This window comes from Giraffa tippelskirchi, chromosome 6 (assembly GCF_054371585.1).
Source record: "Giraffa tippelskirchi isolate mGirTip1 chromosome 6, T2T-mGirTip1v1.2.pri, whole genome shotgun sequence".
In the NCBI taxonomy this organism is placed as follows: domain Eukaryota; kingdom Metazoa; phylum Chordata; class Mammalia; order Artiodactyla; family Giraffidae; genus Giraffa; species Giraffa tippelskirchi.
The window spans coordinates 143,786,034-143,805,260 of NC_137280.1; the positions used below are offsets into that span (position 1 = coordinate 143,786,034).

Consider the following 19,227-nt stretch of genomic DNA (forward strand, 5'->3'; position numbering starts at 1 on the left):
CAACTCCCCAAATCTGAATTCTATCAGGAGTCATGGTGGTTCACTTTCTGTGAGCCACCAGGACGCCATAAGCCTCAAACTGCAGGAAATCACCTGAGGTGGGCCTTACGAGCAAGTGGAACTTGGCTATTTCAGAAACACAAAAGAATCAGGAGAGGAACTTACACCAGCAGGATTTCGATGCATGTGCTGAGATGTTCCAGGGAGTAGTTTGAGATCCTCTGCAGGTCTCTGGTCCAATAGGGAGAAAGCTGAAGGCAAATCCTAGAGGCCCCAACACAGGCTGCAGCCACCACAGAAGGCTGGAATTTGTAGAAAATATGATCTGAAAGAGAATCACAGAGAGAGAGTCACCATCAGAAGCTTGGCCTTGGAGCTCTGCCTTGCACTCTCTCAGAACTGGGAGACAAATGATTAGGTATAAGGTTGTTCACCATACGCAGTGCAGAGGGTCTACATGAAAAATTAAAACAGCATGAATTTTCATTCTTAAAACACCTCAGCTCTCGGTCTGGGATTTCTGATGTCAGCCTAGAGCAGCGATTGTCAAAATACATCCCTGGCTTCCAGGGGCTGCAAGGGACTTGCTGATGCTACAAGGAGGAACACTAAACATCTGTCCTTCCTTTGAAAGACAGTGGTGAACACACACCATTTCAAAGACTTCTGTTTGGGGTGCTGACTAAAGGCTATTTAGTAACAAAGCCTGGCCCACAGCAAGAACTCACTAAAAATCTGCTGAAGAACGAACAAACAAATGAATGTCTGTAAGTATTTGATATTCATAAATTTACTGGGTAATCTTCCCCTCACCCCACCCCAGATTTATTGACAAACAACTGACAAATACTATCTATTTATGACGTACAGTGTGATGTTTTGGTATAAGTAAATACTGTGAAATAATATGAGAAATCTTAATGTCCTACTAAGATATCTGGCAACTTGGCAAAGCTGGTACTAACATGTGCAAAGGCACTGCCCAAATTCCCACAATTCTCATGAAGAATAGCTGGTTATCTGCACATTACTTTGCTGTCTTAAACTGTTCATGACTTTCAATGATTTCAACATTTGCCCCTTAAAGTATGAATTAGGCAGCGTGGTATGGTTATAAGTCAGAGTCAGACTCCCCAGGTTCAAATCCTAGCAATGACCTTAGGATAAGTTACTTCACATCTTGAGTATCAATTAAGGAAACTGATTTGTAAAATGAGAATAGCAGAAATGATCTTCACGTGAAGTTTCTGTGAGGTTCAAATGAAACAATACATGCAGAACACTAAAATAAGATGTCTGGTGTATAGTAAGTGCTCACTTACTGCTTAATATCACAATTGTTGATATTGTTACTCATAACCATTTTGGCTTGGAGTGGGTTATCAGGTGGTTAAATCAACAGTATTTCTGACCTAGTGTTGTACCTAATACCTAGATCTTAATACCCAAGATCTTAAGACACTTTAAGTAAAAGTCTCCAAACGGTAAAAGTGTATTGTTAAAGCAGATGGAAACAAAATCCTCTCTCCCATCCTACCTGTACGTTACTCTTTCAGAATGACCTACCTGTGACACTGTGCTACTTAGATCATTTGCAGTGTTCCAAGTGAGTTAAAACTACCAGGTAGGTGATCAGTAAATAGACAGACTACAGGTTGCCTGCATACAAGCTACTCCTCCCTTACACATTATTGCTAACTCACTCCGTCTCTGCTTACCCCTGCAAATCTGTCTCTGCCTATCCCTGCAAAGTGGGGTGATCTGATGATGTGGGTGCATTGACCCCCAACCCTGGCCCCCATATGGGTGGGGAAGGGTGGACAGGACTTAACATTGGCCCCACCTTGCAGGGTGACCTCTAGGAAGTAGTGGGCGTACTCCTTGAGGCACTCTTTGGTCTTGCGGGGGCAGGTGGTGGGCCAGCTGTGGCAGTGGTGGTCCTTCTGGCTGACGGAGGCTAAGAGGTAGTAGTCGAGGAAATGGGCGGGCGTAGGCAGGCAGAGGTTCCAGCCAAAGGCCTCCAGCAGCAGCAGCTCCGTACTCAGCAGCTCCTTCCTGGTAAGGGAGAAGTTTTGGCTGCTCAGGATCCTGGTGCTATTAATCTGCTCTAGCTTGGGGACGTGGTCTTCCCGATCCTCAAATTTACCTAAGGGAGAAGCAGAGATTACGTGAGACAGCACTTGTTGTAAAGGCTCTCTTTATAGTACCCACATGGTGCTGGCAAGGAGAAGAGCAAGCCCAAAGGCACATATTACAGATCTGTCACATTTGAGCTAGAATCCCCACACCATCACTTCCAGCTGTGTGATCATGGAAACATGTCTCACCCTCTCTGTGCCTCAGTTCTCTCCTATGTAAAATGGAACTTATACCTCCTAAAGCTTTTGTTAGATTCAATGAGATAACACACACCAAATGTACAGACCAGCGCGTGGATCACAGAAGATAATAAATAGCAGTTAGCAATAGCAGCAAGGGCCTGGGTCCTCCTGTGTGGTCTGTACTAATTCAACATCAGGACTGGTCAGGGGGCCATAGTCACGGTGACCTTGTAAACCTGGCCTGTCCTTGCAGATGTGGAAGAGCCCTTCAGTGGCTCCCCAGTATCTTCAGTACTGAGCTTAAACTCTGTCAAAGGTTTCTGAGTTTGGATTCCCTTAGAAACAGTTTTCTTGGGAGGTGAGCCTCGGGAAGATCTATAAATAGTAGAAGACAGAAAAGGGACGAAAGCCAAAGGGGCATTTTATCTTGACGAGGTATCTGCACCCCATGTTCACTGCAGCATGATTCACAAGAGCCAAGAAAGCCTAAGTGTCCACTGACAGATGAATGAATAAAGAAAACAGTAACTTATATACAATGGGTTCCATCATTTCATGGCAAACAGAAGGGGGAAAAGGGGAAACAATGACAGACTTTATTTTCTTGGGCTCCAAAATTACTATGGATGGTGACTGCAGCCATGAATTTAAAAAACACTTGCTCCCTGGAAGGAAAGCTATGACAAATCTAGGCAGCATATTGAAAAGGAGAGACATCACTTTGCCCCCAAAGGTCTGTATAGTCAAAGCTATGGTTTTTCCAACAGTCATGTATGGATGTGAGAGCTGGATCATAAAGAAAGCTGAGCGCCAAAGCTTTCAAACTGCCATGCTGGAGAAGATGCTTGAGAGTCCCTTGGACTGCAAGGAGATCAAACCAGTCAATCCTAAGAGAAATCAACCCTGAGTACTCACTGGAAGGACTGATGCTGAAGCTGAAACTCCAATATTTGGCTGCCTGATGCGAAGAGCTGACTCACTGGAAAAGATCCTGATGCTGAGAAAGACTGAAGGCAGGAGGAGAAGAGGGGGGAACAGAGGATGATTGGATGGCATCATCAACTCAATGGACATGAATTTGAGCAAGCTTTGGGAGACGGTGAAGGACAGGGAAGCCTGGCGTGCTGCAGTCCGTGGGGTCGCAAAGAGTTGGATATGACTGAGCAACTGAACAACATTTTTGTTATCATGTCTGACTCTTTGCGACCCCACGGACTGCAGCACGCCAGGCTTCCCTGCCCTTCACTATCTCCTGGAGCTTAATGGGATATTATTCATCCATAAAAAGAAGAAAATCCTGCCATTTGGGACAACATGGATGAGCCTTGAGGGCATTATATTAAGTGAGTAATGAGAGAGACAGACAACTACTATATGATATTGTTACCGAAGATCACCAAGTCTGTGTGTCAGACACACAGGAAGGCCAAACAATACTAAAACACTGGAATCTGGAACAGAGAAAGGTTTATTACAGGGACATGAAAGGAGATGAATGACTCACGCCTTAAGAATCCCAAAGTTACCGAAAGCTTTCAGCAAAGCCATTTTAACAGTAAAAAGATGGGGGAGGGGCATGGTTACTTGTGTCAGATCCTTTGTTCCTGAGGTCAGGTAGTGATGTTCCTATAAAGCTCCACCAAATGAATGTTATTCCCTGTTCTGACAAGAAAGGGCCAGGCCCCAGGTACAACCTTCACCCTCCGAGGTCTGGGTTCTGGCTGAGAGGAGGCAGAGCTCAGCTGGCAGCTCCCTCAGGGCCACATCCCAATACCCTGTCCAGCTGTCATCGCTGAGGGAGCCAGGCACCCAGGACCCAACTGGCCCTCACACTCCTCAAGCCGCCCGTCCGGCGGGGGCAGGTCCTGAAAATTGTGAGCCAGGCAGACAGCTACTGCTGTTAGGTCGCAGACAGGGACTGAGGAGAGGTTTACAGTTGCCTTAATGCCTGGGTCAAGGCCAGTGAGTGGCCTTGGCAAGGGCTCTGGAGCCCTACAGGACACAGTCCCCAGTCTGTTCTCTAGGCCCCCAATTCACCCGCTGGCCCAGGGCTGGGCAAGTTGGGGGTCTCGGGGAGAAGGCCGCGATCCGCCTCTTACCTCACTCTCCTCAAGACCACCACTTTACAGTTGCCTGAATCCCCTCACTAACTGTCGCTTCCCAACAGTTGTTGCTTGTGGGCGGGGCCCACTGCCGTGCTGTCCAATGGCAGAGAAGGACCACTAACGGTTCCTCTTTGACAGTTGGTTGCCAGTGGGCGGGGCCCACTGAAGCACCGACCAATAACTGAGCAGGACCCACTGCCTGGTAACAGAGTGCAGAGTAATGATGCACAGCAATGGCTACTATGCTAAGGGCTGAACTCCCGGCACCGTGTTACAGTATTTCTTACATGTAGAATCTTAAAAAAATTGAACCCAGATACAGAGAACAGATTGGTGGTTGCCAGAGGCGGGGTGGGGGATCGGATCAGAAGGTACAAACTTCTAGTTATAAGATAAATTAGTCCTGGGGATGTAACATAGGGTATAGTGACCAGTTAACCATATTGTATATTTGAAAGTTGCTAAGAGAGTAGATCTTAAAAGTTCTCATCTTAAAAGAAAAAAATTCTATGTGAGATTATGGATGTTAACTAATTGTGATCATTTCATCATATATGCATACATCAAAACATTATATTGTACACTTTAAATCAATACATAATGCCAAATGCATCCCAATGAAACTGGAAAACATAGTGTCATGTAACTTCCAAGACAATGTTTTAAGAGGTCTTACAACTTTTTTAAAAATTATTATTTTATTTTGGCTGCGTTGAATCTTAGTTGTGGCACACGGGATCTTCATTGTACCATGAGGGACCTTTCATTGCAGCACATGGACTCTCTAGTTGTGGCTTGCAGTCTTAGTTGCTCCAAAGTATGTGGGATCTTAGTTCCCCAACCAGGGATCGAACCCACGTCCTCTGCATTGCAAGGCGGATTCTTAACCACTTGACTACCAGGAATGTCGAGAGAGGCCTTGCAGATTCAAACTTGGCCCTACCTGGAGTGTCATTCCCAGACCTCCATGTAAGGAAGCACATTTAGCCTCCTGGAGTCAAAGAAGCCACAAGGATGAGAACAGACGTGCCCAGGCAACATCCAGCACTGATTCTCACACATGTGAATGAGGCCACTCTGGACCTTCAAGGCCAGTGGATCTTCCAGCAACTGTATGAATGAGCCCAAGTGAAACCAACACAGAACCACCATGCAGTGCACATTGCTGTTGTTTTAAATCACTAAGTTTTGGGGTTGTTTTGCAGGAACAGATAACTGGAATATTCTCATATCAGTGCACAGTGACAAAAAGATGTGAAATCCCACAGACAGACCTGTCACATAGCTCAGAAAGTACTCAAGAAATAATGACTACAGGGACTTCGCTGGTGGTCCAGTGGTTAAGAATCTGCCTGCCAGTGCAGAGGACACGGGTTTGATCCCTGGTCCAGGAACTAAGATGTTCAGAGGCAACTAAGCCCGTACACCACAATACTGAAGCCTAACCACCCTAGAGCCCATGCTTTGCAACAAGAGAAGCCACCACAGTTAGAAGCCTTTGCATCACAACTAGAGAAAGCTCTCACACAGCAATGAAGACCCAGCACAGTCATAAATGAAATAAAATAATTAAAAATTTTTTAAAAAAGGAAGTAATAACCAAGTCCAGAGATAAACAGGCTCCAGGTTAGACATTTACAACTGGCTTCCTATTTGCACTTCTTGGAGCAGGAAGAAGTAGGCTTCAGACTGGACACTTCTAACCAGTCTCCTACTTGCACTTCCTGAGATAAGAGATAGGTGGGCTCCAGTTAAAGCATTTACAATCAGCCTCCTATTTGCCCTCCAAAATAGAAATAACAATAGAAACAGGGTAAACAGCCAGTCTTTGCCTCTCGTAAACACCTTAAGGTAATAGTCATGGCAATAGTCAAGGTAATAGTCATGGCAAGGACAATGAGGGGCAAAACCCTGCTTGAGTAAAGGATTAAGGAATTTCTGCTCCCCACTTTTTGGGATAGAGAGACACTACATATGTGCAGAAAGGCTCCTTGTGGGCCAAAAGTCAGGGAATAATGCCGGACCATAATGAGTCTTGATCCTCCCAGAAGACTTCACTTTGAAATCTATTTTTTTTTTTTTTTGAAATCTATTTTGGTTGAGGGGTGTGCGCACATCCAAGGGAGGGTCCCAGGGTAGGTCAGGTGTGGAAAAAGAAACCAGATAATTGGCTAAAGTAAACAAAGACCTGTAAGAACTGACCTATATAAATGACTTAACCGCCTCTTTACTTCATTCCTCCTCGATAAGGGGGTCACCCACAACCTCTCTCTCCGGGTGTGCATCTCTGCCTTGCTTCTGTCTTAACAAACTGTTTCTCTGTGTGCTCTCCCACTAGTCATGCGGTCTCTAATGATAAACTCTGTACCTGCATTTACAGTTCTTGTCTCCACAATAAATGCACTTTCCATTAGGGGCAAAGATCCAGGGAAAAATAGCTTCTAGCCTGTAACCCTGGTTGGTCTGGTGGCTGGGATTCCTGGTTTTCATCCAGGCTACCCAGGTTCAATTCCTGGGTAGGAAATTAAGATCTCACCTCATGCCACCGCTCACCGCTGCCTCACTGAGATCATGATTACATACTGGAAGATCCTGGAAATAAACTGCATGAAATAAATCCAAATGGAGCTAGATACAAACAAAAATAAAACACAAACCTTGGGTTATCCTGCTCAGGGTCAAGGGAATGGAGGATTTCCATAGTAAGGCCCCTGGGCAGTCATCCTTGGTGGAAGCCCCACAGGCAGCCTGCGCTGGAGGCGGCTCTACAGGGGAAACTGCTGGGGACTCCTAGCCTTCACACCAATGCTCAGGAAAACCACTCACACCAGACTGTGGCCTTGGCCACTGAAGTTTTCTGCAGGCACTGTGCCCTCCTTGCCAACAAGCCTTGGTTAGCACAGCCCCTCTGCCTGAAGCACCCTTTCCCATCGTCCTCATTCCACCAAGCTCACCCTGTCCTCCACCTCAAAGCCACTCCCCTTTGGAAGCCTTCCCTGACCACAGTCCCCACGTGCTGCCTGACACACACATCAGACGGTGCACCCCAAGGCCTGACTTCAGTCCCATCACATTGGCCTCCAAGTCCAACCTCGCTGTGTGCAGAACAGCTGCTGGAGCAGGTGTCGGAAAAGGCAATGGGCGACCTAGTTGAGCTTGGAGCACACATCTGTTCTGACAGAGGGAACAGCCAACAAAGCGTCCACACACCTGTGCACAACTGCCAGCGCCCTGTGACCCAGTTCTCAGCCGACGCTCTCGCTCGCTGAGAGATAAGGAAGTAACCACTTCAGGCAGGCGGCCCTGCAGCAGGGACAACACATTCCTCTGAGAAATGAAACACTGACTCTGGGAGGCCCGCATCTTTCTTCTCAGGGAGCCAGGCAACAGCCAGCCCGCTGGATGGGCAGAGATGATGACATGCAGTTCTGGTCTTTGCCTTGGAGGAGGGAAGGAGATGATGCTGACCAGTCCCAAAGTGGCTTACTGCAACCCAGACTCATTTCCTTCCCAGCCTGCCAGGCACGGCCCTGCCTCCAGAGCACACACCTTCCCTTGCACCAGGGCAACTCGGGCAGGAAAAGGCAAGGACAGTGCTGCCACTTCCCCAGGTGGAAGAGGCCTTTGTATGATGAAATCCTGGGAGGGGGTGCTGCCTGCTGATCAGGCCTTACCACCTTCTGCAGCCTCGGGGCCCCACGCCCTCCTCAAACACTGGATCCAACCACACCTGAAATGTGACCCCTCCTCCAGCGGGGTGTGCTCATGTCCTCACCCACCTTATCACGTGTCCTCCAGAGCTTTGATCAGAGGACACTGGGTGTCATCAAGGCACTTCTCACACTCAAGATTTTTTAATGTCAAATATTACTGTCAGTGGCCAGCACCTGACCATTTATAGGTCACTAACAAGTATGAGAGCTTCCCTGGTGGCTCAGCAGTAAAGAATCCACCTGTCCATGCAGGTGACACGGGTTTGATCCCTGGGCTGGGAAGATCCCCTGGAGAAGGAAATGGCAACCCACTCCAGTATTCTTGCCTGGAGAACACCACGGACAGAGAAGCCTGGAAGGCTACAGTCCGTGGGGTCCCCAACGAGTCACACACGACGTAGCAACCAAACCATCAACAAGTGTGAGCCCCAGAAGAATAGGAACCACGTCCCACACGTTCTCAGCTGTGCCCGAAGTCCCAGCACAGTCCCCGGCACACAGTAGATGTCCCATGCCTATTTGCTGAGAGAATGAATGGTTCTCTCTGGATAGTTGAATTGTGCATGTTGCTTCAGTCATATCCAACTCTTTGTGACCCTAAGGCCTGTAGCCCGCCAGGCTCCTCTGTCCATGGGATTCTCCAGGCAAGAATATTTAAGTGGGTTGTCATGCCCTCCTCCAGGAGATCTTTCCCACCCCACCCAGGGATCGAACCCACAACTCCTGTGTCTCCTGTACTGCAGGCACATTCTTTATTGCCTGAGCCACCAGTGAAGCCCTAGTTGAATTGCAAGCCATTTGAATTGCTCTCTGATGCTCTCTGATTATCTGTACTCCCTAATTTTTTCTCCAGTGATTCACGTATTCTTTCGATAACTTAAGAAGAAAAAAAAATTTTTTGCGAACTTATTAAGGTTTCCCCGAACCGTGGGCTCACTTGAGTCAATGCTGTTCGCAGGCACTCAATAGCTAGAGCTCTTTTCTTCCCAGAATAGAAGGTGAAGGTGAAGGTCACAGCTCTGGCAGAAATATGAATCATGCCAGTAGTGGCACTGAGACCCTTCTACAGCTCTGCTGGCAGTCATCAATCTATCCCAACAGGCAGATGTACTCAATCAGATTAGCTCCTCCCTGTCCTTGTTGGTTTCAAACTTTTCAGAGTTGTGCCTTTCCCACAGCTACCAGGACCCAAAGAATCACCCTGAAATGGAAGGGCCAATGATTACTGAGGAATCTGATTCACCGGCTTCCTCTGCCCCCCACACTGGGGAAGCTTCCTGGGGACTCACTGCACTGCAGGCCAGAGCAGGGCAGAACTGGGTCTGAATCCTCAAGCTGACTCTGGACCTAAAAGCACTGAAATCCAAAACCTGTTCATTTCCTCTCTAAGAATATGCCCCATGTGGAGAAAGCATGGCTGTGCAGTATGAAAAGTCTTATAAGATGAACCCAGCACAGAGAAATGGATGGAGCCCCACGCTGGGCTGGGCACCAGGCTTTGTGCTGGACACACGCTGGATGCCCCCAGGTAGGTTCTGTTCAGAGCCCCAGAGACTCAGAGGAAAAGGTCCTGAAAGCACTCAGGTTCACACCTAGGAGCGACCTCACACAGGCCATGCTCTTAGAACAATACATTTCACAGCCAGCAAAGATTTTATGAGTTTCCTGGCACTGCATGTGCCCGGAATCCTTCTTCCCAGGACTGGGGGCCAGGCAGCCCTTTGTCCCCAGCCTGCCAGCACCAAGCACTGCCACCCAGCGGCTTGCTCCTGATTGACAAAGGGGACAGACAACAGATGCCAAGAGTCTTCAGGCAGGTCCCCTGACGGAGTGGGGGACAGAAGTCTGAGTCTTTCCAAGTCAGGCAAGAGCTACAGTTTGCCTTCAACTTGTTTGATGTACTTTTTATTAGGAAAATTTACAAATCCACCAGAGAGATGAAAGAACAGGACAATGAACCCAGATGACCCCTCCCCAGAGTCACCAACTGCTGACACAGAGTCACATAATTGCTGTGTGTGTGTGTGTATGTGTGTAGTATATAAATATTGGTTTTGCTGGACTATTTCAATTAAGTTGCAGACATGACATGCCACGCCTCATTACTTCAGCATCCATCCCTGAGGTCATTTTCCTATATTATCAAAATGCCATTAACAATTCCAAGAACATCAACATTAATGCAGTAACATTTTCTAACATTTAATCCATATCTGGCTTTCCCCAAGGGTCCTGAAAATGCCTTTATAACCTTTGTTTTTTGGATCCAGATCCAACAAGGTTACACATGCTGTCTATTACATCTCTTTGGTCCCACTCTTTGTTTTTCATGAACACCGACTCTGGATGAATTTGGGCCAGTTGTCTGGTACAATGTCCCATATCCTGGACTTCCCTGATTGTTTCCTCATGATCAAACAGTTTGGTCAAGAAGACTGCAGAGGTAATGCTTTGTTCCTACTGGATCGCCTCAGGAATTATACAAGGTCAGTTTATCCCAGCAATAGCGATGTTACCTTTGCTCACTTGGTTAAGGAGCTGAAACCAGATCTCTCTATTTTAAAGGTACCATCCTCCTGTGAAATTAATAAGTCATCTGTGAGGTGACACCTCAAGATGAAGTGAATACCCTGTTTCCCAACAACCTTTAACTTAACGGTTTAGCATCCATGGATGATCCTTTCCTGAATAAATTGTTATACTGGGGTTGAAAAAAAGAATTTCATCTGCATTTCATCTACATTTTTCTTTTCACACTGTTCCAAATTTGAACAGTGGAAGCACTATCAATATACTAAAGTTAAAAAAAAAAAAAATGCTAAGCTTCCCTGGTGGCTCAGAGGTAAAGAATCCACCTGCCAACGCAGGAGACATGGGTTGAATCCCTGGTCTGGCAAGATTCCACATGCCGAGGAGCAACTAAGCCCATGCGCCACAACTACTGAGCCTGTGCTCTAGAGCCAGAGAGCTGCAACAACTAAGTCCATGCACCCTAGAGCCCCTGCTCCACAACAAGAGAAGGTACCACAATGAGAAGCCCATGTACCGCAGCTAAAGAGTAGCCCCCCACTAGCCGAAACTACAGAAAAGCCCTCGAAACAAGGAAGACCCTGCACAGCCAAAAATAAATAAATAAAATTATAAAAAGCAATCCTAAGCCTATCCAGAGTTCCAGAAGAACATCTATTTCTGCTTTATTGACTATGCCAAAGCCTTTGACTGTGTGGATCACAATAAACTGTGGAGAATTCTGAAAGAGATGGGAATACCAGACCATCTGACCTGTCTCTGGAGAAACCTGTATGCAGGTCAGGAAGCAACAGTTAGAACTGGACATGGAACAACAGACTGGTTCCAAATAGGAAAAGGATTACGTCAAGGCTGTATATTATCACCCTGCTTATTTAACTTATATGCAGAGTACATCATGAGAAACGCTGGGCCCAAAGAAACACAAGCTGGAATCAAGATTGCCGGGAGAAATATCAATAACCTCAGATATGCAGATGACACCACCCTTACGGCAGAAAGCAAAGAAGAACTAAAGAGCCTCTTGATGAAAGTGAAAGAGAAGAGTGAAAAAGTTGGCTTAAAGCTCAACATTCAGAAAACTAAGATCATGACATCTGGTCCCATCACCTCATGGGAAATAGATGGGGAAACAGTGGGAACAGTGTCAGACTATTTTTTTGGGCTCCAAAATCACGCTGATGGTGATTGCAGCCATGAAATTAAAAGACGCTTACTCCTTGGAAGGAAGGTTATGACCAACCTAGATAGCATATTGAAAAGCAGAGACATTACTCTGCCAACAAAGGTCTGTCTAGTCAAGGCTATGGTTTTTCCAGTGGTCATGTATGGATGTGAGAGTTGGACTGTGAAGAAAGCTGAGCGCTGAAGAATCGATGCTTTTGAACTGTGGTGTTGGAGAAGACGCTTGAGAGTCCCTTGGACTGCAAGAAGATCCAACCAGTCCATTCTAAAGGAGATCAATCCTGGGTGTTCATTGGAAGGACTGATGTTGAAGCTGAAACTGCAATACTTTGGCCACCTCATGCGAAGAGCTGACTCACTGGAAAAGACCCTAACGCTGGGAAGGATTGGGGGCAGGAGAAGAAGGGGACGACAGAGGATGAGATGGCTGGATGGCATCACTGACTTGATGGACATGGGTTTGGGTAGACTCCGGGAGTTGGTGATGGACAGGGAGGCCTGGTGTGCTACAATTCATGGGGTCGCAAAGAGTCGGACACGACTGAGCGACTGAACTGAACAGAAGCCTATCAAAGCACTCACCCTGAATCTGGGAGGCCAGTCGCATGCACATGAGCCCAATGTTAGTGGTGATGGTGAAACATGCAAACAACACCTTTGAGGATGCTCTGCTCATCAGCTGACTGACTGCTCCCACACTCCTAGGGGCTGGTTCAAAGAGAGCCTGAGCCACTCTTGGAAGGTCACAGTTAGTAGATTGATGACATGTGTCCACCAAGTGGCCTAAACCAAAGTCTCCACCACAGTGGCCAGACACTGCAAGCCAGCAAGCCTTGGAAGGGATACCCACACAATAGCTTTTCCTTTTTTAAAAAATGGTATTTTTAAAAATTGTAGTAAAATGCACATAACATAAAATGTACCATTTTAATCCTTTTAACTGTACTGATCAGCAGCATTAAGTATATTCACATTGTTGCATAACCAATCTCCAGAACTCTTTTCATTTTGCAAAAACTGAAACCCTGTAACCACTTAACAACTCTCTGTTCCCCTCTCCCAGCCCCTGATAAATGCCTTTCTACTTTCTGTCTCTTGGAACTGACTAAAGATTAGCTCTTTCTTATTCTACCTACTGTCCTGACAATCAAGCCTTAAAGCAGATCAAATAGAATACTGACTTTTCTGAAGTAGGACCAAGAGAAGCAATATTTTTAATTGCTTCAAAAACCCCTCAAACTCTTTTAATTTCAGAAAATTTTGATATACCAAAAAAAAAAAAAAACCCACAGAGAAAATATTATAATGGAACCCCACGAATGCATTATGAAGCTTTAACGATCATCCACATTTACACTGTCTTTAGAAAAAGTCTTGCAACTTCTCTGGCTGGTCAGTGATTAAGACTCTGTGCTTCTACTTCAGGGGGTTCAGGTTCAATCCCTGGTTGGCAAACTAAGATTCTGCATGTCACATAGCCAAAAGAGGGGAAAAGAAAAGAAAAGAAAAATCCTTAAACAAAAAGGTAAACAAGCACAGAATGGGAGTTTTTCTTAAAAAAACTGGCTTTTTAATTAAAAGTTGCCTGTTTCTCACGCCTGGGCCCAGCGTTGCCCACTCTCCACTAGACAGATTCCAGTTAATTCCTGCAAGAATCCTACATCCCTGGCAAGACACACACTTAAGAGACTCATTTAGGATTACCTGCTGCTCATTCGTGAGCTAAACCTAGGCTCAGATATGAGGCCAAGGCCTCCTGGCTAAAGAGAACAGGTTTTAATGCAACAGCTATGAAAGCAATTCCTCTTTGCTAAAGAAGTGCAGAGTCTTTTAAAACAGGCAAAGCTGCTCTTTCTCAAGAAAGGGCGCTCTCCTAAAGTCTCCCCCCGCCCACAACCACCGCCCCTGCTTTTCATCTGAGAACAAGAAACAAAATGTTCTCGATCAGAGATTGAGACCCCATGGCTACTCCTCCTTCCAGCAGCCCTTGGCCTTACTCTGTGTGCAGCCGATGATAAAGGGAAGGGTGGTAGGCAGGTCGGAAGGTAAAGAGCCACCCTAGTGACTGCCTGGCCCTCCAGGTGAACCTAACGTCTTCTGACATGACTGTAGAAGGTGCTGAGTGGTAGAGGAGGTGAGGACCCAAGAGGAAAGAGAAAGCCCTGATGGAAAGGTCTTTTCCCCAATAGCTGGGAGAGGAAGTACTTGGCCCTTTAGTTCCCAGGCTGGGCCAGGCAGAATGGAGATCTTTCTGATGCGAATTCTTCCTCAGATTCTTCTTTTAAGGGAGGGGAGAGAAGTCGCCTTCAGGAGGAGCAGGAATTTTTTGGGTTTTTTGAGCAAGATATTTAATTAGGGCTGAGCATCCTGCTACCAGGGGAAGCCCAGATTCTGGGGGAGGGGGGTCCTTAATGGAAACAGACAAGAATGCCTCCTCTCGCACCCTCACCCCCACGCCCACCAAGGATTTCAAGTTCAGGCTCAGGTGCTAGTTCTCCATCCTCACTGCTGTTATGATTTGCACGATTCTGGGCAATCACATGGAAACCTACACCCCAAAGGATGGTTGGGAAGGCTCAAGGAGACAGGAGGTAATATGATTGGCATAGGACCCAGGGTAAAGCAAGCGCTTCATAAATGGTAGCAGCTGCTGCTATTATTTACTGAACATGGTATTTATTCTTCACACCCTGGACCTGGGATCTTCTTCTAAAGTCCTGTTAGTTGAGTAGAGATGAACTAGCGTTGGCAGTCACTACAAACATTTTTCTTATGGGCTCTGAAAAAGGGGTGAAAGTAAGTCCAACCAAAGGCTCCCTCAGCCCCACTGATCCCACCGGCCGGGCTGTACCAGACCCCAGAGAGAATGCCAGAGTGGCTCCAGCCTCCTTGCCCTAGACTGTGACCTTGAATTCCACCCTCCTGCTGGTGATTTCAAGATTCACAGAGCCTGGGAGGTCAAGGGCAGTGTGGGATCCAAGGCCTTTCCCGGATGGATCCTCCCCACTGGGGAGGGACTTTCCTGGTCTTCTAGCTGGTTGGCAAGAGGCAGAGAATCCACACACCAGGATGTGAGCCCCAGAGGGCATGTGGTTCACTCTTGCTCTGTCTCCCAGGCTCCAGCACCACACAGCAGGCATCAAACAATGCAGCCAGCCCCCAGGGAGGTGCAGCCCCCAGGGAGGGGCAGCCTCAGGAACTGACAAGCAAACTCAGTTCATTCTGGGAACAACCTCAGAGGTTGGGAGTGTTTTCCACCTGGAATCAGAAGCTCAGAAAGGTTAAGTGAGTTGCCCAATCACCCAGTTGTGAAGGGCAAGAGCAAAATGAAAAGTCTGGCTAGCTCCTTATTCCATGAGGATGGGAACACATCTGTCTTTGTAACATTATAGATGCCCTTCACTTAGCACAGAAGCCAGCACAAATTTAATACTTAAGCAGTTCTTTTTAAAATGAATACATAAATGGTTCCAAAGTCCAGAGTTTTCTATTCCATAAGCAAGAAATCTCAGATACAGTTACAAAGATCCTTGCAATCCCAGAAAGTCTCAATGAGTATATTTATCTGGGCGCAGGAATTCCCATGAACATGGGTGTCAGGCCAGCTGCAACCTCATCTAACCACCCTGTGGTCCACAAATACTCATCTCTGTCAATCCTCCTCTTTATGCCATTTAGTAATTTAATCCCAGAGCCTTTCCACTAAAGATGTGTATGATCAAAGAGATTTAGTTTTTTCTTCCAAAGCAGACTTTCTGCAATAAAGAATAGCCTCCCCTAGAGGATGTGAAAAAAAGGGAAACCTCCTACACTGTTGGTGGGAATGTAAGTTGGTGCAGCCACTGTGGAAAACAGTGTGGAGATTCCTCAGAAAATTAAAAATAGAATCATCATATGATCCAGCAACCCCATTCCTGGGCATATATCCAGGCAAAACCATAATTCAAAAAGATACATGCACCCTTATATTCACATCGCATTATTCACAGCTAAGACATGGAAACAATCCAAACGTTCATCAACAGATGAACAAAATATGGTACATGTATACTACGGAATACTACTCAGGCATAAAAAAGATTGAAACAATGCCATTTGCAGCAACGTGGATGAACCTGGAGATTAGCTACTAAGTAAGTCAAAAGAGAAAAATAAATATCATATGGTATCACTTCTATGTGGAATCTAAAGTATGACACAAATGAACCTATCTATGAAACAAACAGCATCAGGGACATAGAGAACAGACTGGTGATTGCCAAGGGGGAGGGTGATAGGGGAGGGATACAGTGGGAGGTTGAGGTTAGCAGATATAAGCTTTTATATATAGAATGGATAAATAACATCCTACCGTATAGCACAGGGAACTATATTCAACATTCTATGATAAACCATAATGGAAAAGGATATATTAAGAAAAGAATGTGTATATATGTGTGTGTATATATATATATATATATACACAAATATATATATGTAGGTATAAGTGAATCACTGCTGTAAAGCAGTAATTAACACAACATTGTAAATCAACTATACTTCAATAAAAAGAAATTTTTAAAAAAGGTCAGATTCCTCTCCACCCAAACCAGCTTTTTATTAAAAAAAAAAAAAAATGGTTTTTTCTTAGTTATTGAGGCCAGAAGGTTGCTTCCTATTCATCCCCAAACGGGCACTGCTCATATGCAGCAGACAAGTGTCTTTCCAAGGAACCAGGGGAGACAGATTCTGAGCAATGTGATGGAGAAGCCAGAGCCAGCACAGTGCGCAGGGTCACCAGGGATCTCTGGAGGCTCGGTCAATCACCGGCTATGTGGCTAGGGGTGAGTCTCAACCTCAGGGCATGAGCAATAGGAGCGACAGAAGGAGACAAAATGCTGATGAGGATGACACAAGGGCTCAGCATGCTGAGAAGGGTGCCCAGAGCTCAACAAACACTGGAATGTGCACTGCTTTATAAACATCTGCTTGCTTCAAAGCCCACCGTGCAGTCAGCCACAGGTGCAGTGACAGCTTCACCTGAGGACGAGATTTGAGATGGGAGAGAGAGAAAGCCAGGGCCAGAGCAAGAAGATCCTCCCGCTGTAAGACAGTTCTTTGGGGACTTCCCTGGTGGTCCAGTGGCTAAGACTCCACACTCCCCATGTAGGGGGCTTGGGTTTGATCCCTATTCGGGTTAGACCCCACATGCCGCAACTAAAGGGTCCACATGCCACAACGAAGACCCGGCATGGCCAAATAAATAAATATTTTTTAAAAAATTAGATCTTTAAAGAAAGAAAAAAAAAAGACAGTGCTTCGGTGGCAGTCTTCAGTGAAGGGAAGAAGCTATAAAGACCACTGCGGGTGGGAAGTGGAGAGCATCCCATGCTCCCAGTCTGTCCTTGAAGACCTACTCCAGACGCACTGCAACCAAGAACCCCAGCCCCTCCAGGGATCTGGAGGTTAGGATATGTCCTGCAGAAACAAGCCTGTGATCCCAGCCAAAATGGGGCATCTGGGAGACCCAGTGGGAAGGTAAAGTGGGGTTCTCCCCTGGTTGAGCTCTCTGCCTTCCTCAGGACACAAAGAAAGACCCTTAAGGAATGTCCATGATCCCTGCAATTGAAGATTCCTTTGACACACACACACCTACTACGTGCTGAGCCTGGGAGATGGTGGGGCCCGAGATCAGGTCCCCGGGCTCACCTTGCCTTTCAGAGTCTCCCCGTTCCCCTCCCCACAGCAGGCTGTTCTGTTATGGCTGCATCTTCAGGGTCCAGAACAGAGCAGAGCTCAATAAATAATGAATGAATGACTAAAAGCACATTTCTGACAGGCTGACTCAATTCCGGAGTTCAACTCTGGACTGGAGGTGAGGCTGCGGGTAGTTGTTTTCTCCAGGAGGAAATTGTAAAAATGCCTCCAAGTCACAGGTGGCATTCAGCCAGCTGGGTCACACACCGGCTTCCCTTCTGGCCGTGAGGGCTTCCCTGTCTCAGGATGGAGCAACTGGCACGATGACCTCACACGCCGACCCCAGCAAAGCCTGGGCTTCCTTGTGCTCCTCTTTAAAAGGGACTCAAATAATTTCACTGAGTGTAACAGCAAGGGTGTGCAATGTGGCCCCCTGTCGTGTACATAGCTGGTTTCTGGGGCCAGGGTCAAGCAGTGCTTTGTGCGGAGGAAGGGAGTTCTCCCCTGTGATGAAGGTCACTGCTTTGCAGAATGCCCCTGCCAGCTGACCTGGGCAGCTCCGGACCAGGCCTGACTGGGCTGCTGGCCGCAGAAAAACTGACAACTGAGTTCTCTTCTGAGCTGAAGGCGTGGATGTCAGGAGTTCTGGATCCTTTGTTATTCCAACTTCTCTGCTTGGAGAAGGGAGGAGGGGCGGGGGAGGAAGATAAGGAGGAAGAAGAGGAGGAGGGGGCGGGAGGAGGAGCGAGGCAGCAACCTTGGCCGCCTCTCTCAAGGTCAGTAAGGGGAGCCGCTTCCAGTCATGAGGCCTGGTCCCTGGGGCTGAAGTTTCCATGCAGGTCAGCTAAAACGCGGCTCAGCAGACTCAAAAAGCAGAGGAGCCAGGCATCTCCCAGCAGCCTCTCCGGTTGCTGGTTTGAGTCTTCCTGCTACGGCCAAGGAAGAGAGTGACCTGCTGGGTGACAAAGGCTGCTGTTGTGTAGTGGCTGGAAGCAAGGACTCGGGGCCACCTGGGTCCCCATCTGGGCCTCTCACCCAGTGGGCAAGTTACCCAACCACTGGGTCTCGGTTTCCTCCTCTGTCAACTGGAGGAAATAACAGTGCCTACTTCACAGGATGGTTTTGAGGATTAAATGAGCAAATCCACACAAAGAGTTCAAACCACTGCCTGGCCTATAAACAATAAATCTTAATCATCCCATGATCACTGAGGCCAGGATCTGCCCTCCACCCCCAAATTCTGATTGTAGGAAAAAACGCAGTGGGTTTGCAAGTAGCTTTTATTGTATGCTTTCTACTTTTTTCTGTTTTCTAATTTTCTACAAGGAACAAATATCACTCTGCCGCTAAGGAAAAACAGTTTCAACTTCTCAGAAATCAAGATGCCATTGCTGGGACCCTAGAAGCCAGTACCAGCAAACTAAGTGCCAGAGAAGGTTCCTAAATGTGGATCTGTCCTCATTCAAGACGAGGATGTAGGGAGAGGCGAGGCATGCTCCTTGAAGACCATCTTGAAAATCTAGGCAAACACAAATAATACAATCTCATCTTGGGGGAATTTCCTGGCAGTCCACTGATTAGGATTCCACACTCTCACTTCTGAGGGCCCAGGTTCAATCCCTGGTCTGGGAACTAAGATCCACCCAAAAAAGAAAAAGATTAATCTCATCTGACCTCCCAGGGAAGGCTAGGCGGGCA

The 19,227-nt window shown here is 46.8% G+C and overlaps 1 protein-coding gene across 4 annotated transcripts in view; it reads right to left on the bottom strand.

Moving 5' to 3' along the window:
• CCNJL (cyclin J like) overlaps positions 1-19,227 on the bottom strand; it is a 79,790-nt gene that overhangs the window by 3,351 nt on the left and 57,212 nt on the right. For all 4 annotated transcript variants that reach the window (XM_081500581.1, XM_081500582.1, XM_081500579.1 and 1 more), the window contains 2 exons: positions 1,844-2,146; positions 166-325 (listed from right to left, as the gene is read on the bottom strand). In XM_081500581.1, coding sequence (XP_081356707.1) covers positions 166-325; positions 1,844-2,146 — 463 coding nt within the window. The remainder of the gene's footprint in view (positions 1-165; positions 326-1,843; positions 2,147-19,227) is intronic.